General features: G+C 49.2%; 7 protein-coding genes across 7 annotated transcripts; 4 read left to right on the top strand and 3 right to left on the bottom strand.

Annotated features, from left to right (window-relative positions):
* Positions 1-118: 118 nt before the first annotated feature.
* ARB_06442 (uncharacterized protein) lies at positions 119-1738 on the bottom strand (the record flags this gene model as incomplete). Its single annotated transcript, XM_003015273.1, has 2 exons — positions 119-346; positions 416-1738. The coding sequence occupies 2 exons, from the start codon at positions 1736-1738 to the stop codon at positions 119-121; spliced, it is 1551 nt and encodes a 516-aa protein (XP_003015319.1).
* Positions 1739-4899: 3161 nt separating this feature from the next.
* ARB_06441 (uncharacterized protein) lies at positions 4900-6722 on the bottom strand (the record flags this gene model as incomplete). Its single annotated transcript, XM_003015272.1, has 2 exons — positions 4900-6396; positions 6489-6722. The coding sequence occupies 2 exons, from the start codon at positions 6720-6722 to the stop codon at positions 4900-4902; spliced, it is 1731 nt and encodes a 576-aa protein (XP_003015318.1).
* Positions 6723-7607: 885 nt separating this feature from the next.
* Positions 7608-10154, top strand: ARB_06440 (uncharacterized protein; the record flags this gene model as incomplete). The annotated part of the gene is made up of 2 exons (XM_003015271.1): positions 7608-8271; positions 8353-10154. The coding sequence occupies 2 exons, from the start codon at positions 7608-7610 to the stop codon at positions 10152-10154; spliced, it is 2466 nt and encodes an 821-aa protein (XP_003015317.1).
* An 851-nt stretch (positions 10155-11005) lies between these two features.
* ARB_06439 (uncharacterized protein) lies at positions 11006-11964 on the top strand (the record flags this gene model as incomplete). Its single annotated transcript, XM_003015270.1, has 2 exons — positions 11006-11180; positions 11258-11964. 2 exons carry the CDS (start codon positions 11006-11008, stop codon positions 11962-11964), a joined length of 882 nt encoding a protein of 293 aa, XP_003015316.1.
* A 1478-nt stretch (positions 11965-13442) lies between these two features.
* On the top strand, positions 13443-14734 carry ARB_06438 (uncharacterized protein; the record flags this gene model as incomplete). The annotated part of the gene is made up of 2 exons (XM_003015269.1): positions 13443-13556; positions 13589-14734. 2 exons carry the CDS (start codon positions 13443-13445, stop codon positions 14732-14734), a joined length of 1260 nt encoding a protein of 419 aa, XP_003015315.1.
* Positions 14735-15418: 684 nt separating this feature from the next.
* On the top strand, positions 15419-17579 carry ARB_06437 (uncharacterized protein; the record flags this gene model as incomplete). The annotated part of the gene is made up of 2 exons (XM_003015268.1): positions 15419-16992; positions 17072-17579. 2 exons carry the CDS (start codon positions 15419-15421, stop codon positions 17577-17579), a joined length of 2082 nt encoding a protein of 693 aa, XP_003015314.1.
* Positions 17580-18021: 442 nt separating this feature from the next.
* On the bottom strand, positions 18022-19438 carry ARB_06436 (uncharacterized protein; the record flags this gene model as incomplete). The annotated part of the gene is made up of 2 exons (XM_003015267.1): positions 18022-19212; positions 19280-19438. 2 exons carry the CDS (start codon positions 19436-19438, stop codon positions 18022-18024), a joined length of 1350 nt encoding a protein of 449 aa, XP_003015313.1.
* Between the last annotated feature and the right edge of the window lie 1243 nt (positions 19439-20681).

Raw genomic sequence — 20681 nt, 5'->3', positions numbered from 1 at the left:
GGGACACATTACGAGGATGCTGACAACAGTACATGTTATATTAACCTATTTACATTGCTTGTCATTTATGGAGCTCTTGATAGCTAAGCGGAACCACGCTCCTTTACATATGTTCGAGCTAAAACGACTGGTTAAGGGATACCTTTTGAACATATGCATGGTTGCGCTGCAATTCCGCCCATTTCTTCTTACATGTTGCGTTTCCAAAGTGATATGAACCGCCTTTCTTCCAAATGTACTCTCCAACTTGTTTCCAGGAAATTTTTGGTGGCAGCAATTCATCACCTATAAGCGAAACCGACTGAGGCTCGGCAAATCGTTTCACAGCTTCACAAAGAAGTTTCAACTATCCCAAAGCCACGTTAGCCTTGTTACTTCTCTTGACAAAATGGTTAGATTTAGAGCATATACTCACATCACTGTCCTGCCAGCCAGGCTTTCTCACTCGAAGTTCCTTTCTTTTTGTCAGGCTTCGAAAACGGCCCCGAAGGGTCGATTCTGCGACAGTGAATTTTCCCTTCGCCTTTATCTCCTTGTATGACATTCCTGCAAGCTTGCACTCTATAAGAAATGCATCCCTCTCGTCGTTCCTTTGAGAGTATGAGCGACACGCCCTGATCTTAGCCTGTTCATCCTCACCGCCAGTAGGTGTATACTGCGCGTCTGCGTCGGTATCTGCGTTGGAGCTGGCTCTGGAGTATCCCTCACTTGTACTTTCTAGGTCAGCACCATCGAGGTACATATTGTTCTCGGCTGTGACCAGAGTCTCGGGGTTTTTTGTTGTCAAGGGGAGGTCTGGAGTTGCAGTGCTTGATACTGCCGAAGAGAAAGGTGAACTTGGACCGCAATAAAAGCCATAGTCATTACTATAGCTATCATTGGTTGCATCCCACGGCGAGCTTGGGTACTGAGTCGGGATGCTAGTTACGGTCGGATAAGGAATATTTGTCCACGGATGATGCTGGGAGCCAACGTAAGGGATACTTGGGCATGACGTGTTTTGAGCATAATAGGGATAAAATTCCACTTCAGTCCTTTCTGGGCATTCTGCAGTCGCTGGTGACATAAGATACCCTGATACCAGATGCTCCGAATCCACACACATCCTCCCAACCTCTCTTACTGTGGAAGCGGTAAGAGGCAAGATATCGGGGCTGGATTTCATCTGCCACTCGAAAGGGGGGTATGTTTTATCATCACGAGAGCCAGTGGTACTGTTTAATGTGGAAGTGGGTTGCCAATTTTCACGGGGAGGTGTTTGAGGTGGTTGCTCTATCGCTATTGTCATCGGAGAGATCTCGCATTGTGACCATGGTGCGCTGGGGGCTGGGGTGGATTGATATTTAATGTCATGTGTCGTTGGCCCTTGTATACTAATAGTTGCGCTTGAAGGGCTCGAGGCATAGGAGTGATTAACCCTCCAGCTATTCACCCATATACCAATGTCTCTGGAGCTGAGACTCCCAGTTTTGGCCTGGTCCATATACCCCGAGACTCCTTCGCGCTGAAGTGGGCAATGGGAATTCATCAGTTGCTGCTCTGTTTGATTTTCGTTTGAATCGGATGATTTGTCACTCTTTGTGGCATAAAAGGTCTCGCTCTGACCTTCATTCAATTGGAATGGCATATCTACCGGATAAGGTGGGCAGTTAGAGACCAAAGCGCATTTGCTCAAACTAGCATGGCTCTGGCCGTTCGAAGGTGTACCAATACGACTGAGTTGCCGTCTGGAAGCCATTTGAGAATCCCTGAGACGCTCTGGGAGGTTTAATACCTCCGCCAGCAAAGTCGGTCCTAGACCAGGGCAGCTAAAGGATTTCCGCCACTGTGTTGCACGCTATGGTCCGGGTAACGAGGCACGATGCAGAGAGGAAATTTCCGACAGGTATATACCTGCTTTTCTTTTTGTCCTTTTGAAATTGTTTCACCTCGGGTTAAATTTCAGAGGCGGTGAGGTCGATCGCAATAGCTATCCAGGGGGCTTTCTTTATATCGTGGAGAAACTTTGTGGGATGAGGGCGGCGATGAAGATAATTCTGTGCGCAAGGGTCGTTGATGTTGTTTGGTGCAAATCAATGGCCCTTGATGAAGCTAGAAATTGTTGTCGAATAGCAATATTCAGCGCTTTATGATGGGAGGGAATGCACCTCTAAATAACAACAGCCTTCACCATACTTAAGGGTAATGGAAAAAAATTCATTGCAACGAAAAGACTATTTTGACATCCGAGGACTATATTTTACCATCAGGGTTTTCCATTTTTCTTCTTCGTTTCCAACCCCCTATCTGCGAGGCTTTATCCAAACGATCGACTTGGTTAGATAGGGAAGCCTCCCAATGAGCATTCTAGAACATTTCTCCTGACCGGGGAGAAGACACCACTCCTTAGGCTGGTATGCGGTTCTAGATCCATTCTTTGCACTTCTGCCGCATGACTGAACATTGCTTTTATCCATGCGTTGCGCTAAGGAACCAGGCGGATCCCGCATTGTGTGTGGGAGAAGACTGGAAAGTGTGCAGGATGTTGAAGATGTATCCTCAGTGTCTTCGTGCTGTCATGGCTTCCGCCGGGGCAAGTTGGTTGCATATCCTAGACGTCGGGTTCAGCCTGCAGCCTACTCATGGCGTCGGGTTCGAACTATGATATGTGATATGTAGGCCGGGTACATGCAGGTCATCGTGGTCAGATTAATTTCCCATGCTTTCTTTTCTTTTCCATATTCTTCTCTTTACCCAAAAAAAAAAAAAAAAAAAAAGACCAACGTTGTCCGTTCCTGTAACCCCCATGAATTTTTTTTTTCAGCAGACTTTTGAGTTCCATCTGGGGTTGTATTTCCCATTCCTTTTTCTAACTTGTGAAATTGCCTTTTCTTCTTCTTTTTCGATGATAGCATAAATGATTTGGGGGTGAATTTACCAGCACGCGCAAATCTGAACGGCGTGGTGCCTGACCGGTATTTAGCGTCAAGTCAAAAATTGAAATGAGACTGGAATCTTTGTTTCGAAGGATGCATATGCTTTATTTTCCTGCTCGAAGGGGACCACATTTCGGAAATTTATTCCATTTGACCTGAGACCGAGCGATCACAGAGGGACCAGAAGGTTTCATGGGTGCGACCTCATATAGATTCTTTGTCTGCAAAACGGATTCTACCATTTCTCATTATCGAGCCTCAGGAATGGCGGTGCGAGATAGCACTGAGCACACCGACAATTTGTTCTGGTGAATATATAGTCTAATCTGTCAGCGTACGGGACATATTGCAGCATTGGCGAGCCATCTCCTTTAGATCGTTGCTAGAGGACAGTGCGGGCGTGTGGGAGGACAACAGCGGCCGAGTGGAAAGAGAATTTCAAAGACGGGTGCATTGGTATGGTTTTGGCGCCAGCAGCTGAAGGATCAACCTCGAAAATGGTTGGTACACGAGACGACAGCCAGAGGCCACCTGGCTGAATTAACTAATCAGCAGTTGACACCAGCATTGCCTCTTTGCGTTATCTGCTCCCCCGCCCTAGGGGTCGTCTATCATAACCCCCTCTAGGTCATTTCATTTCTTTTTCTTTTTTCCCATCTTTATATCCAAACCAAGTCCCGTCAGAATGGAAATTTTCATGCACATACCCTCCTAACGTTCATGGTTGGTTGTTGGAACGGGACTTGGCCCCAACCCACGGGTTGCACTGTCGCTAAAATCATGCAGACATCTGGGTTTTCCTACTGTGGAAGGTTCTTCGATGCTTCGGTGCATGAGAAGGGGGAAATTTGTGGTTGCCCAGTGGTAACTTTGCATAGTAGGATGTATTGGCGTATGCATCCTTGCCTTTCTTCACCATTCGTCGTTCTCTAGCGCAAAGGCCCTTGCACCAATTAAGCGTTGTTTAACTTTCGGGTAAAATGGAGACATTCCCCGGAAGGCGCCGCAGAGGCGAAAGTAAACCTTGCCAATTGGCAGACGCTAGAGTAAAGGGGTTTGACGTTATCCATGAAGATGCATCAGCTGCGGCCATACATTACTATGCTGACGGATCCCGGAACTTTATTATGTGTGTAAGGGGTTGCTGAACGTATCTATATCCTGTTCCGTTTTCACCACTGTTGCTAGGCAAGCAGATCGATACCCCATACATCAGATGGCCAGATACTTGTAAGGCGATGGCCTAAATTGCCCAGTCAGAACCTAAATGACTGACCCCGAAATATTTTCTGATTCCAATTGGGGCATTGTTGGTCGGTATGGCCCGTCGTTGTAAGTAACTGGGTAGACTCCTTGTAGCCCTTGGCTTGGTGGATACTATATGTTCAGGAAGGAACAGGACAGTAAACATCTGGCGGTCATAAACTCTCTCTGGTTTGTTGTAAGGTTATCCAAAAATAGCCTTAGTTAGTATGGACCATAATGTTGGTTTCCATGGCGCGGCTCCCGCCGGCATGAGGACAATTCAGCCCTACACCGGCGGAGCGGGTGAAGACCATGGGGTCATGTCTACATCAAAATCTGCGGACCGCATAAAATGGCAGACCTGCAGATGGTGGGGGGTAAATGATCAGCAACGGAAGAGATTTGCTGCATAGAACATTCGCTGATTCTTCTCTGCAGCATTCTCAATAAGGAAGTTCAATTCTGATTTCCTAATCGGGCGAGTAAAAACGCCACAGCCCGGGAATAAACGGCACAGGAACTGTTGGATTGGCTATGGCATAACCATCTTGATCGTCCAACCCCGTATTCGGGATATATAGGTTAAGACCCCTTTAGGATGCGTAAGTAGACAAATAATGGCTGACCTAGGCAGGGGAAGAATGGCGTAATTCTTGTTTGGCGTTTCAAAGGTTATTTATATCACCCTAATGCAGCAATTGTGCTAAGGATACGAGTGGTAACCCACTTGAACGCGATATCAATGACATCGTCCTTTGCTCCAATGCTGCCTGAGCCCGAGTATCAACCCCATAATAAGAAGCAATCCATTGAAACCGGAAAGGATGTAAAACGGGGAGTGTGGTGACAATTTATCAAACATGATGCCACCAACCTTAGTTAGGATGAGAATACCAGCACCTCCCCAAAGAGAGTACATGCCAGCGATGGAGCCCTTGACATGGATTAAAGTCTTCTGTGGAGAAGCTGTGTACACATTATTGTCTGATACCAGGGGGGTTGACTCGTTTATGGTTTCAAGCGACCTGTTAGTAGTGTCTGCAGGGACCCTATCTTCCGGGACATTATCCTGAGTTTCATGCTCGACATCGTCCATTACAGGGAGGATGCCATTTATGCCATTGCTCAAGATAGCCAGGCTGCACACGATTGCAGAAATCTGGCTGATACCAATGAAGGCCATGTCGACAAATATTGCTGCACTCGACCAAGAGCCACTGATTCGCGGGCCTGGTAAAATTCCCAACATCGCATAGGACAAGGTCCCTAAAAGGGCTCCCATCAACAACGGGAAATTGTATCGACGGGATTTGTCAGATAAGTAGCCAAATAATGGCGCGCATAATAAAGCTACTAATTGTGAAACCCCGGTCAAGATTGATGCAATGACGTATGCCCGTGGACAGGACTGTTTGATATCCCCAGGGTTGGGGCTGAGAAGTTGGACTGTAGACGGTTTACCAGCTTCATGACAAAGTCCGGAGCGTCGATAATATTGGTTGACATAGAGGGGAATAAATAGGGATATGCCGACGGATGATGATCGCGCGACAAATCCACCAATGTAAGCCAACCCAATGTTGTAGTCTGTCAGACCAGCTTTCAAAGCGACGAATAGCTGGGCTAAATAGGAACGCGGAGACGTATAGGCGGAATTCCCCGAACGCGCAGGAAGCTGCTCTTCTGCTCCTGGAATTTGGTCCCTCTTGGTGGAGCCGAGGAGTAACTTTAGATATTTCCCTTCATCACCCTGGAGGCCACACAACCCAAAAAAACACACAACAGATATAATAAGAGCTACTAGCCCCACGGTATAAAAGCTAAACTTAATTGCTTGCGCAGGAGAGTAACCAGCTTTCTGGAAACGCACAGGGAGGGGAAGGAACAGGAGGAGAGCTATAAGAGCGCCACAGCCGGTGAACATACCGACATACCCAGCTAGCCGGGGTGCAGAGCTTGCTGAGCGTTCTTGGCCTGTTACACGAGAAGTTTCATCATTCCCAGTGTTGGCCGCATCTGGAGTGCAAACTAGAGGAGCAGCAACTCCAGGGGCGGGACACTTGGAGATATCATGATTAGCAGTAATAGCTGGAAGTAATGCAGTCACCATAGTTGCTACCGCTGAGCCACCAAGGCAGAATAAAAGCCTTCCTAGCAAGAGTTGGGGGTAAACATTTTTGGCTTGCACAAATATGACTAGAGATACTGCCACTATAAAATAGCCGATTGTGGACACCTACTTTCACATTAGAAAGTTCCATGTATCATAAGTCACTGAGTAACTGTAGTGTAGTAACAACATCAAAAGGCTTTCGACAGGCTCCTTACATATCTTGCTCCAATGCGATCTGATATCAAGCCCCAGAGCGGACAAGCAACTAGAGCTAACAGCTCGTCTGCGAAACCCAGGGTTCCGACAGCATTGCCATGGCCATGCTCAAGTTTGATTAGGTCCGTGACAACAAAGGATACCGCCGAGTTCATAAACACTAAAAAGGCGATGGAGAAGGGACAAACGGCTAGCAAGTAGGTGGCCGTCTGCAGCCGGCTCTGGGAGATCATGATTCACCGGCAAACTTGCATTCCTTTGATGGCTCGACGACAATCTCGATAATGTGCCCCTGAAGTTAAACAATCCTGTACAAGAATATAATCTGCACAACAGGATGCCTTACGCATCCTTTTGTAGCTCTATTGGCGCGGGTTTGATGATGACAGTCGAAAGCTGAATGCTGGGAGGTTGAAGGTTGCAAGTTTGATGGAGCTGAAAGTCGATGCTGACAAAGCCAAAACATCCTTATCAGATTGTGATTACTAATGAAAGCTGAGTCATCAATACTCTATCAGATAAGCAAAGTGTCCACTTCGAGCAAAAACAACGACGAACAAGCAAACTACGTCAAAAAGGAGCCAGGCTGGCAGGATGCAGCAGACGGACAACACTCTTTTGGGCTTGCTTCACTGGATACACAGTTGAGAGGAGTGACTAGGACGCTCTCTCGTCTCGGACGACGGCCCATTTCAGCCATGAGATATTGACATCTCTAGTCTAACCAACGCCATAGCTAGCTTCAACGACTGCATGGTTGTCTTGTTATTTTGCGATTCCATCTAGATCACCATCCACTATGAGGCTGGCTGCTTACACTGGGGTATGCTAATCGCTCTTCGCAAACCATCCAGCCTGCGTGGAATTGTTACTAACACCCGCTTAAACAGACTTCCATAGTCCTCGCCGCGGGGGTAGCCTTGCGAGCGCTACACCAACGCTCAAACTTCTATTCTGCCGCTGTTTTCCTTTCCCAGAATAATGCGAATCTCATGGTATGGATGGAACCGGCTCAGGCGTTTGGAATATGGCGAGCGGAGGAAGAGCTAGCCCGTTGAGAGAGATGGATGCTAACGGCTTCGCTTCTTCTATAGATCCTGACGAACCTATGCCTACTTATGTCCGGTTACACTCTCTTTGGCCTCCAGAGGCTTCTGTATGGCCCGTTACGGCAGATTGAAACCGAACAACTGTACGAGAAGGCATGGTTTGCGGTTACTGAGACGTGTCTGGCCATGACGATCTTCCGGGGCGAACTAGGAGCTTGGTTCATGGTCATGTTCGTTGCCTTGCTTGCGGGAAAGATCTGGGGATGGATCGGTGAGGGTAGGGTAGAAATCCTTGAACAGCAACCACCGGCCAATCCACGCTTATTCCACACCCGACTCGCTGTGTCATTGATTATATCAGTACTATTCAACTCGCAGATGCTCGAATACGCCATCAAAACGGTTTTGCGGCAGGCACGGCCCGATATGATGGTAATGTTCGGCTTCGAATTTGCTGTCCTTACAATACTCTCTACTTCGACCATGGCTAGATATACTCTTTCGCTGGCGGAGATTTATATCACTCGACAGCAGAAACAGGCCAAGCTAGCGGAGCGCAGAGCAGAGATCCGAGCGGAGAGGGAACGAATTCTTCGCCAACAGGCTGCCTCAGGTCTTCCGGCTCCCAATGCGGACAATTTACCAAGTGAGGATGATATAGATGAAATGGAGCTGGATGTTTCAGGATGGGAAGAAAAGGGTCGATGGGTGTTCTACCTGGACCTTATTACCGGTAAGGATTGATTATCCAGCCCCAGAACTGACTTCATAAGCTGACATTTCAATCACCTGGCAGACTTTCTAAAGCTGGTAGTATATCTCTCATTCTTCGCCATCCTATTCAGATTTTACGGACTTCCAATCCATATTCTTAGAGATGTGGTTGTGACGATGAGATCTTTTGCCAAACGTATTATCGACTTCATCCGGTATCGAAACGCTACCCGCGATATGAACCAACGATATCCTGATGCAACTGCAGAGGAGATAGCAAGGGAGGATGTCTGTATTATATGTCGTGAGGAGATGCAGCCTTGGATTCCTGCGCCAGCAGCAAATGATGGAGCAGCTGCTCCTGCTCGGCCAACCAGGCCAATTCCCGAAAGACTACGCGCGAAAAAACTCCCATGCGGCCACTTACTTCATTTTGCCTGTCTACGAAGCTGGCTAGAGCGGCAACAGAATTGTCCTACCTGTCGACAGCCGGTCACTACCGGCACCCAAGGAAATGCTAGACCATTTGCAGGGCGTGGTGCAGCGGCTGGAGGACAAAGAGCAGGAGACCAGCAACAAGGCGGGAACGAAGCAGGTGCTGCAGACGGAGAAATCCGACGCCGTATGTGGTTTCTTAATTTTGGTCCAGTCCGCATTGGATTTGGAGCGGGTCGTGGCGACATGCTACAGAATATTGATATGGGCCAGGGGATCCACGGTCAAGCTGCACAGGCACCGGCTGCAAATCAGAACCAGAACCCACCTCCTGGGGGACAAGCGCCGCGGACAGGTTTTGGATTTGGCATTGACCGTCCGATTGCTGGAAACACGCCTGGTTCTACTTCCGAGTTTAACCACAGGGATGTGCAGCAGGTCACCCAACAGCTTGAACATCAAGTGATGCAGGAGATAAACAACCTCACAAATACTGCGGAACAACTACAGGTCATACGAGCTCTACATTACGAACTGATTCGGCTCCGCACTGTGCAGAGCAACGCCTCGGCTAGTACCCAGAATACCACCAGCCCTGGGTCCTCTAGGGTTCAGCCAAATACCACTCAAGCACATCCTCTCACCGCCCGTACGACCCCCTCGGGTACAAGCCATTCGACGACCATACGTCCTAACTATAGCCAGTCATATACTGCTACAAACCCTCATCTTACTTCGATACCTTCAGGCGATCCACGTCTTCCCGAAGGGGTTTCCATCCCACCAGGATGGACTCTGGTGCCCCTGCAACGCACGTTACCGTTAAATCCACCAATAGGCCCTCACAACACGGCGGCAGGAAGCGCTAATGCAAACATTCCAACCGCAACATCACCATTATCATCATCATCTGCTCCTCCATCGGCCTCAACGTCCCCATTTCCAAATCACAACCACACGACAGCTACAATCACTTCTCACACAGTCACCCCGGGCCAGGAAAACGGGAATATCGGTGTGTCAAGCACCGGTCCTGCAAGCCCACCTGAGTTTTTTACGTCCGGCACTACACCGCCGCAGTCTTCTCAATATACTCCAACTATAACTCCTCCACATGATACTACTAACAACACAGCTCCGGCACCATCCTTGCCAAGCACTTCACCCCAGCGAGAGCCCCATGGCCTACCCTCCCGTGGAGCTTCTCAATCCCCAGAGGAAACCCACGAGAACAGGTCACTATTCAACAACCCATCGGCACGTAGCTTCCCTGAACAAGCCGAACATGACAGAGAAGACGCAGAAAGTGAAGAAGACGAGAACGAAGGCGAAAACGACGAAGAAGGAGATGATAATGACAGTGACGACAACGAGAACGATAGTGAAGGAGATAATAGTACGCACAGCTCTGTGCCCAAGCAAAAGGGCCGAGCAGCCACTGTGGAGGACGAAGCGGAGGATGATTAGCCAGATGTATCTATCTCCGGTAGCGGTCCATCCAATGAGCGCCCCTTCATGTAACATCGTTTGTCTTCTCTTCGCTATGGAGTACTTTGGAGCCTTTAATAACACCTATATAGCTGTTCATAGTACCCTCTGTAGCTCCGGCGTTATTATTATCATCGTTATCATTAATATTATTATCAGGGTGGAGCGCCGTTTATTTTAACCTCGGCCCAGCTTCGACTCTTCTTCTCCCGCACATCACATCCACCGGCAGACGAACTAAGCATCAACAACCTCCCCAGCAGCGCTGGAACACGGCGCATGGAGTTCCACCACCGGAGCAGGGATGTCGAGCACACGGTCTCTCCTGGCGTCCTGGAAGGCTGACTTCTTCCTCCCCTGCTGAAGGAAAAAAAGCGACCCTTTCGCTTCAGCCCGTGAGCAACTTCGAGCCCTTCCCTGCACACCGTCGACCTTGAGGATGCTTGATTCCTGCGAGTGCCGCAACTGAGCCAGGCTATTGGGTATATGGCAGCTGGCTGTTGGCGAAGAATGGTCCTGAAGATGCAGAATACCCAGTCGGATGCTGCCCGTCGAGCTTGTTGTGCCTTCGAGAGGGGTGGGGGACCAGCCTGCACCGGCGATCACCCGCATGCTTGGGAGCTGGAGGGGAAGAAAGAGGCAGAGAAGCAGAGGCGGTAACGGTAGCAGCGCAGGAAGAAGAGGAGAATGAGTGGACGGGAGAATGCGAAGGAGGAAGGCAGAGAGAAGGGTATAAAATGAGCTCTGCTGTCCCCTTTCGTTGAGGGCTGACCAGAGACAGAGCAGCCTTCATCTTCACTCCCAAGCTACAGCATCGCCAATACTCAATCATGCAGCTCCGTGTGGCCCTTTGCTTGCTCCCCCTCGCCGTTCGGGCGGCCAACATTGTCTCCTCCAACGACGATGGCTGGGCTGAGGTGAACTTGCACACCTTGTACAATGCCTTGACCAACTCAGGACACAGCGTGGTTGTCTCTGCGCCAGCTGACAACAAGAGTGGCACTGGTAAGCATAATGCTAGTTATGGGAGGTCGTTATAACGAGACTTTCCAGTAGCTAACGAAGAGCTTGCTCGATGTTAGGCTCCTCGGATGCTAACCCAACCCCCCGTAACACTCCTTGCGAGTTCGACTCTTGCCCAGCTGGTAGTCCTGCCGTTGGCTACGACCAGAACAACCCACGATTCAACTATGTCAACTCTTTCCCCGTCACCTCGATGAGATATGGCATCCAGAACGTCGCCCCTCGCTTCTTCGGCGGCCGCCCAGACCTTGCCGTTGCCGGTCCCAATGTCGGCGCCAACCTGGGCCGAACCGTCCAGATCTCCGGTACCGTGGGTGCAGCCACCGAGGCTGCCCTTGAGGGTGTTCCCGCCATTGCTTTCTCTGGCAGCGTCGGCCATCTAACCGCCTACTGGGACTATACCCCGAACTATAGCGAGGTCTACGCTACCCTCGCCGCTCAGGTCACCAACGCCCTGCTGCAGAATGCTAAGCCAATCCTGCCCCCCGGTATCTTCCTCAACGTCAACTTCGGCGCCGTTTCCGACTATGACTGCACCAGCCCTGATGACTTCAGCTTTGTCCTCACCCGCATCCTGCCTACCTCCGGGAACCCCGACGTGAACATCTGCGGTAACGGCGGTCGCCTGCCCACCGAGTCGGACATTGTGAAGAGCGACGGATGTTACGTTAGCATTTCTGTGGCTACTGCCAGAGGTAAGAGGGATGCTGACGCCTCTGCTCAGGAGTTTGTGGTGAACAAACTAGGCTCTATCTTGAGCTGCTAAGCTTGTACTTGTAGCTTCAGCCTGAACCCCCCAAAATGATGTTAGCATGACCATATTAATGTAATTACGGAGTATTTATTGCAATATGAGCAGATCTAACTCCATGTTTATATTTCTCTGTGCGATGTTATATGGAACGAGTCCAAATGCCGCGAGCAGCCAATCAGAAGCCTCGCTCACGGCCGCCATCAAAAAGCCGTCGATAGTCAAAAGCGACGGCAAAGCTTTGCTCTTGACCCAACCAACCAGGCGTCCGCTCGAAGAATTGATAACAAAAAACAATGGCGTCCTTCAGAGTCGGCCTGAGCTAGCGACCCTTAAACCTTTTTATGTTGTTTAACGGAGTGTGAGAGAGTGTGCCTCAGGACGGAGCAGCGGAGGCTGGTGCAGGTGAAACCTCCAGATCTGCGTCATCCGGTGGAGAGCTTACGAGTAAACCGGCCGCCGCCGCGGCAGGGCCGTCTTTGTGGCTGCAGGCGACGTACTCTGTCCTCATTCTTCTCCTTTGTCAAGATACGAAGTACTCAGGTACACGACGACGACCGCAAGACGAGAATTGCCCTCCACACAGTCTTTATATCCGGATCGCGGGCGGTTGGTTCCCAGGGGTGGAGGCTCAGCTAACTTAGCCTCCTTCTGCCCTTAATGCTGAAGAAGCCTAGTTAACTAATTAGCTGGCCAGACAGTCTCCACAGCGATCTATAATTCCAACTATCCGGCCTTGTCTCGCCTGGGTTGCCGATAGGCAAGTCGTGTGCCGCTGTCTGCTGGATGGATACAAGCGGACTTGCTGTCATGTTTGAGGTTAGAGACCCTGTTTCTGCTTATGCCGTTGAGCAAGGAGGCCTTGGATCATCGCGGAGATATACGAGCCTATTCGTCACCGGAGTGCATCTGCATGGATTCTCCCAGCATCACGCAACGTTCATATACTTCTCGTTCTAGGGCTCTGATAACAATACATGCTGTACATACTCCGTACCCCCGACTGACTTGAGGAATGTACCCAATGATCAGTCATTAAATGCCGGCCAATTACGTTGGCACTCACGGCCCATGAAGGCTTACAAAGTGGCCCATATCCGACAACCGGCAGCGCTGATGATGGCCTCGAAATGCTTTTGTCCTGGACGATCCACAGGGTCATCCATACACATATGCCACTCTGCGTGCTTGGCTATCATCCGCTGGCCCATACTCTCCCGTCCTTTAATCGCTGTGGAACCAGGAACCATGCCCTTTGGGACATGCGGGACTTTCGCCTCCTCGATGGGTTTTCACCCCCATCGGCGATTTTTCTCCCTTTTTATAATAGGGGCTGGTTTCCCCCCCGTCATTATTACTATTCTTACCCGCTGCTTGTTTTGACAAGAAGGACGGGAAGTTGTTCGTTTTGTATATTTATTTTATTTTTATTTTTATTTATTTTTCTTTTTGGTTTCGTCGCTTGCATGGTATTGATTGCTTGACGAACAACCATGATCTCCTTAATCCCAAAGGCAGGGATCCAGTTACCTATAGTCATCTTTCTACTTATTCTTACTCTTATAATAACCAGCCAGCGGCTCTCCGCATCAGTACCACAAATAAAGGTAAGCTGGGTCTCCTTCCCCGCAGAGTGAAGCTCTCCTTAAAAGCTGGCCTTGCTAACACCAGTTCAAAGGGATGGACAGGTTCAAATAAGGCCCAGCATAAGGCCCCAGTAGCACCCACTCCAATTACAGCAGAAGATGTCTTTATCATCTCCAACTTTACCGCTGGAACCCCGAAGCCACCGGGGTCAAACTATACGAAAGCCCTTATTGTCCCTCGATTACGAACAGAAAGGGTCGACTGGATCAACAGCCTCGAGGATATCAAGAAGGAGATTTATGTCGTTGACGACCCACTGTCGTTTCCTCGAATCCCCAAAAACAAAGGCCGGGAGGCCATGGTCTACCTAACATACCTTATCGACAACTATGACAACCTGCCAGAGATCATGATATTCATGCACGCGCATCAAGAGGCCTGGCACCACGAAGAGCCCCTAAATCGAGATGCTGCGGAGATGGTGAGACGGCTAAGCATTGAACGAGTAGTCAGGAATGGCTTCATGAACCTACGGTGTGCGTGGGCACCCGGCTGCCCGGGCTGGATAAATCCTCATAACACCCAGGAAGATTCAGCGAAGCCAGAAGAAGCTAGCGTCCTCAAGGGCTGGAAAGACATTTTCCCTTCCATACCGATCCCAGGTGTTATCGGCGGCCAGTGCTGTGCCGAGTTTGCCCTCTCTCGCGAAAGGGCCCAGGCAATCCCTCGATCTCACCTTATCTACTACCGTGACTGGCTGCTTCGCACGAATCTAATTGATTTCTACTCTGGCCGCGTGTGGGAGTATCTCTGGCACATCATATTCACCGGACAGTACGTCTATTGCCCCGCCGAGCGAGTGTGTTTTTGTGACGGCTACGGTCTCTGTTTCGACAATGACAAGCCGTTTCAAGAATTCAAGAACTTGGGAAATATCCTCTACGGTCTGCGACTGGAGTTGGACCACTGGCGCAAGAAGGAACAGGAGGTAGCAAGCGCGAAAAAGGAGAGGAATTTCACTGCTCTGGCTAAGATGGAGGTCCCCAAGATGACCAGGAAGCAGCAGGTAGAGCAGGAGATCCAGCGGAAAAGGGCCGTTTTTGATGAAATAAGGAATGCGGCATTCGCTCGAGGACGGGATCCTCGCGTCAGGGCTCGGATTGCTGGTCGACCGTGGAAGGAAGGTGACGGCTTTTGATTCAATAGGGCCACCTTTTTTTTTGGGTTTTGTTTTTTTACCCTTTTTTTGCATATCATCCAGCATGTTCACTACTATATTTCAAAACTCGTCTTCACCTTCTTTATGTATAAATAAATATACCCTTTGATGTTGCTTTTTCAATAGATCATTCGTCTTGTCGTCTTTTCGTCTTCCGTTGTCGTTGCCTCCATCTTATCTTATCTTATGACGTAATAAGTGTCAATCACGTGATGTGTTTACATAATTTGTCTCGAAGACAAAAAATTCAAACATCGAAGAAATTTTTTTCCTCTTCAAGAAGGCGCGACCAAACAACACAAACAACCCAAACGCCCAGGCCAAGCGGCTCAACAAACTCCGCCGTCGGCAGCTGCCTAATATAGAAATATAGATCGGCAGGCGTTAGGCGCCGGCAAGCGCCAGCACAGCAGGAAGATACCAGAGATACCCAGGCACTCGCCACACGCTCAACGTCTGCAAGGACCGTAGCATATTTGGCAAAGTTGCCGGTAGAATAAGGTACGTCGTCACTGCGACTTTGGGTGCGATGGCAATGGCAAAAACACAGCACCGCAAACGACGTAATGAACGTTGACAATGTGTATTTTAATGTTTCTGCTCGTCATTTGCTTCGTGTGCAAATGCCGGATTTCACACACTGCATCAATTGTCTGCTAACAAATGGATAGGTACCTTCATACATTAGATATTGAAGTGCTCTGTCAGGGTGTCATGCCACTTGGGCCACAGCAAAACACCAGTGCTGAATTTGTGAGCCATGCACCTCAAGCACAGGCCCAGCAGCAGCAGCCCCAGCAGCAACAGCAGTCCCAGCAGCAACAGCAGTCCCAGCAGCAACAGCATATTGAAGGGAACGCACCCCATCTAGGCAGCAACAGTGTTGGGGTGACCCCGGGTTATCCTACAGATAATCAACTGGCCGGTCTTGTTGAAGCTGCCACAGCTGCTGCTGGTGAGGACGAAAGCTGGGATCAGAACGATGCAGGTGATATGATGGCTGCCGGTCATGGACGGGGTATCCAAAACCACCTGGAAAACTATAGTGTTGGCATGCATTTAGATGAAAACGGCTTCGCAACTGCCGGCCCGACCGGCCATTCCTTCGGAAGCCTCCCAGGAGGAGAGTCATCAGTCAGCGGCGGTGGCAGGCAAGCGCCACCCGGCACTGCAACCGCAAGTGTGCGAAAACGCAAACGTAACCAGAACAACGTCGACCCTGCAATGACTTCTGCGACGACGAGATTCAGATTTGGAGACGGGGAGGAAAGTAGCATGGCCCAAGACGGAGCTGGGGTGCAGGTACCCGAAACCGACGGATCTTCTTTGGATATTAGAGAGATGCCTCCGCAGCGAGTGATATCGGATGCGCGGGCAGCCGGTGTCCATTCCGCCGTTGCCCTCTTTAGGCAACCATCAGCATCAAGCAAGAAGGCTACCCGCCCACCAATGTCCAAGATGTTCACTTCCTTGGGACTATCTCCAGAGAACTTCCTCCATCTGCAGGCTGCTGCAAAGCAATACATGTTGGACGAAAATCACCCTGAACGGCGCGATTGTGTCGGCCAGAGAGGTCGCGGCGATACGGAGATGGTCAAACTCCGGCTTTGGAGCTGTGTACGAGACTTCCTGGACCGAGAAGGGAACGGTTTACGATACTTTGGAGAACACGTCGAGAATGATGGTGCCAGCTCAGATAGATTGATCTGGCCTAGAGATGATCAGAGAATTATCTCTCTTGTCACTCCTCTGCTGCGTCGAATGGTCACTAACGAACGACAGCGCCAATATGCCATCGAGATTCGAAAGGGAGGCAACTCTGAAGATAAATCGAAGCGAAATTCGGGATCCACCACTAACGCTATACCTGATAGCGCTGCACGCTATCATCAGCCACCTCCCAGTGGCACAGCTGAGCTCGGGATGCTGGGTCTCATCAGGAACGAATATCCTACATATCAGACGGACTGGGACTCTGTCGCACGAGCATACGAGATGTATAATCAGGACTACCGCCTGGATAGCCTTGGATCAATCTCTGGCCTGCCTCAATCAGATTGGTGGGGACTGGTTGCTGCTATAGACTGCCACTATCAAATTGACCATGGTGGTGATGCAACGCAGTGTACCGATAGCTGCCAGGAGTGCACTGTCAACCATCTAATGTCATCTGAATCAATGTCGGAGGTGAACTTCCGGATCAGCGGTGAAGAAGACATTGCTGCACGGAATTACTTGTAAGTTGAAAACTCGCCCTGTGTTGGACAAGATGTATATTTGCTCTGATATTAACCGGGTATGTTCCCCAATATATAGCGCAACTGGTATTACCCGTGATGCCACTCGCATTGTGAAAAACTATCTCCTGGAGCACCCCAATATCCCACCGGCTAGTACTGAGGCCGAGGATCCTCAGTTCCCAACATCCGAGGTGGTACCTCAGGTCCCTATACAGGTACAGCCTGGATTGGACCAGCAACAACCACAGCATCAACAATCTGCTTCAGACGCTTTACCAGTTACCCTATCCATCAACATCGTACAAAACGAGGACCATAAACGCATAGTCCCTCGTTTTCAAGTTCCCGCCAGCCAATGTACTGACTTTGATACTCTACATGGCACCATCCGTCAATACTACCACGGGCAAAACAATTCCCAGGCTCCACAGAATATGCGCATCAGAGTATGGCTGGACGATGGTCTCCAGTTGATACTTAATGATTCCCAGTGGCTGACAGCCTTAGTCACAGCAAGCGAGATCGAATGGATGGACAATGAGTTGAAAATCATTGTTGATAGAGTCGATGGCGCTGCTAACTAAGTATGAGAAACACAGTCAAAAAAAAAAATAAATAAATAAATAAAATAAAAAAATAAAAAAATAAAAAAATAAAAAAATAAAAAAATAATAATAATAAAATAATTCGCATTTGCTATTATTATGATGTATATTATTAACTGACAAGTATGCAGCTTGGTTTTGAATTTTTTTGTCTATCCGGCATGGTTTGGTGTTGGTGTTTCTCTCGATCTTTTGTGATCTCATGAAAAGCTCCGGTTTCTTCTGGTTTCATACGTCGCATCTTCGTTGTCAAAGTAATTGTACTATAATTAACCTAATACTGACAGTTGCTCAATGTTATACATGTGTATATCTGAGTTTAACCTGGAATCTCTATTTGAAGGGTGATAGGTATCGGGGGGTAAGGGGTAAAAAAAGAAAGAAAAGAAAAATAGCATATACTCTGCATCCAATCATCACCTCATGATACAACAATTTCATCATGTCGTTCTCCCATAAGGAACTTCAGGCAGGCTTCACAGGATACCCTACCGCAATATGGACACCAAAAAGCTACCCGCTGAGTCCCCATCGAGCATCGACCACATCTCATCGGCTTTTGAATCATCTCCCATTCGCCTCCATACATACATCCATTCTGCTTAGGTATATCTCGCTTTCTCGGGGCTTCTCGCTTGTATCTCCGTCTGGCCTCCCTGATTTCCTCTTCATGTCTTCGGTTTTCTTCTTCCTCAGCCTCTTCTCTTCTTCGCCAGAGCCTCATCACCTCCGTTGCCTCCTGATCGTCTGTCCCCCATCGGGTTGCCTCCATATCATTTTCCTGTCGATTGTGCTCTTCTTCAGCCCTTCTCTTCGCTTTCTCTTCTTCTTCTCGCTCCTTTCTTATCTCTCTCTTCACTCTTATAATTTCACTCTCCGTAAGCTGGTATGAGGCTTCACGCCTTCGTACGATTTCCTCCTGTTCCTCTAGAAAGTCGTGTTTAAATCTGAGGGCAGCCTTCTTGGCAAACAGTGTACGCTGAGCTTGCTCCTTTCGTTCTTCAATCTCTTGAATTTTCCTCGTGGAAAGGCGATGTATATTTATTTTTCCTATGGAAGCATGGTTTTCCGTTGCCTGATCCATTTCTTTAGATAGTCGTGCCACTTCATCCTGCAGTCCGCCGAGTATTCTCCTCGCTTTGAGAAAATCATCCTTTTGACTTGCTCTTTTGGCTCTTAGTTGCTGCAGTGTTGCCTTGAAGTCTTCCGTGTGTTTTTTGGCAGTAGGGTCATGGCTAACTGGGCGTCTCTTTGGGATGGTCTTTAGGTCTATTTTTATTTTTGTCCTTGAGTCTTGCTTTATGTCGGGCTTTGGCTCTGGTTTTAGATCTGGTTTTGGATCCGGCTTTGACTCGGAATTCGCATTTGGCCTATAACTTGGGTTCTCCTCTGTTTTATGATCTGGCTTCGACGCTGGCCTTGACTCCGCTGCTGGAGCAGACTTAGGATCTGAATTACCATTTGTCCTTGGGCCTGCTGTCGGGACTGTATTTTGCTCTGCCTTTGGAGCAGAAGTTTCAGTCTGTCCGGCAGACCGCTTAATAGATGGGTATCTCAAGTCATACGCCCGGCGGGCATCAGCATCAAACAAATTCGAGTATGCTTCTTGAATCTAAATAACCGGCCAGCAGGTTAGATGGTTGCTCGATTCGTGAATAGCCGGAATAGGTGTGACAGACCAGCTGGAATTCAGATGTCGCATCCGGATTAGTTGGATTCTTATCCGGATGTTTGATTCTTGCAAGGCGCCTATAGCTGGCTCTAATCGACGCAGCGTCTGCCGTCTGCTCGACCTCGAGAATCGCATAGTAGTCATGGTTTGTTCGAACTGGGGCCATTCCAGCTTTTGGCCTGCGAGATGGATTGTGGCTGGGGGTCTGTGTTTATCGGGTTTACGCCTCCGTCCGTCATTCACCGGTTGCTGCTGGAGGATGCTGGCCGGTCAGTTATTACTTCGTACTCTGCCTAGCACAGGAGCTTCGCAATTTTCAACTGAAATTTTCAGCGTCTCCACGGCCGCTTGTGGGCTTTAACGCCATCCTATGAAGAATTCTCATCTTGCCGGGCTGGAAATAGGGCCGATTTTTGATGGCTTCTTCAGGTTGCTGCAGCGACTGGGGTTGCGGTGATTGGCGGTGGGATTCATGCATCTAAGATCAGCCTCCAATCAGCAGGGGTATATAAGAAAAGTCGGAGAAGATTTTTGCATCGTTAGGCAGCGAGACGCTCCATATGTGTGCCCATAGTAACTAATGCTGGGGAGCTCGCAGTCAGGCCTCGTTTGTCGATGGCTGTCTCTTCTGTCGTTAATTATTACTGACGGTTAACTGGGATTTCCGCCTCTCCGCCAGAAGTAGTTAAAGGTCGCCAACGGGTATGAATACATTTGGCCCTCAGCATAGCCTTGTACTCCCACACCAGGAGCGACGCGGGACGTTTGCTTCAAGTGCTGCGGTTCATGGGATCACTACTGTCCCGCATGCATGTACAACGCCCGGAAGTTGCCCTTCTACCTCGTGTCCGGCCGACCCGAGGCGCCTGTGTCTCGCCAACCGGAGCCTTTGCCTCGCGCCTGTCAAGATATCGAAACCAGTGGCATTGGCATTGACAGAGACCAGCAAGGATACCCATAGCTCGCTAAGCCGTCTCATTGTTCTTTGATATGAATGTTTCATCCGCCTGATAGTTATGGGCGAGGCAAGTGATTGTTGCTCTGATCGACCTGCCATTGGTTGCGGGTTACCGGCTCAGGGCGTATATTTTAATCAAGCCTGGGAGTATACCTCTTGTATACTCTTATTTACCCATAACAGTTCATTATGCCCTTGAGTCAAGGTCACAAGGCCGCCAGATACCCAGTGAAGTCGTAGTTTGTGCACCGATCTCTATTAGGGGAAGATCCGATTTGATATCATACGCCTTCGGAGCAGTGGAAGCAGCTCGGCTCGTTATATTGCCCCCTGTTTACTCCCCTTATTCCTGGAGCTATATACCTCTGGAAGATCTCATACAAATACAAATACCACCCTCAAGACGAGATGTTACGAACCACCTTCACTGCTCCATGGCGCACAGCAATTC

This window comes from Trichophyton benhamiae (assembly GCF_000151125.1).
Source record: "Trichophyton benhamiae CBS 112371 chromosome Unknown contig01535.1, whole genome shotgun sequence".
NCBI classification, from domain to species: domain Eukaryota; kingdom Fungi; phylum Ascomycota; class Eurotiomycetes; order Onygenales; family Arthrodermataceae; genus Trichophyton; species Trichophyton benhamiae.
This window is presented reverse-complemented; position numbering and strand designations above follow the sequence as displayed.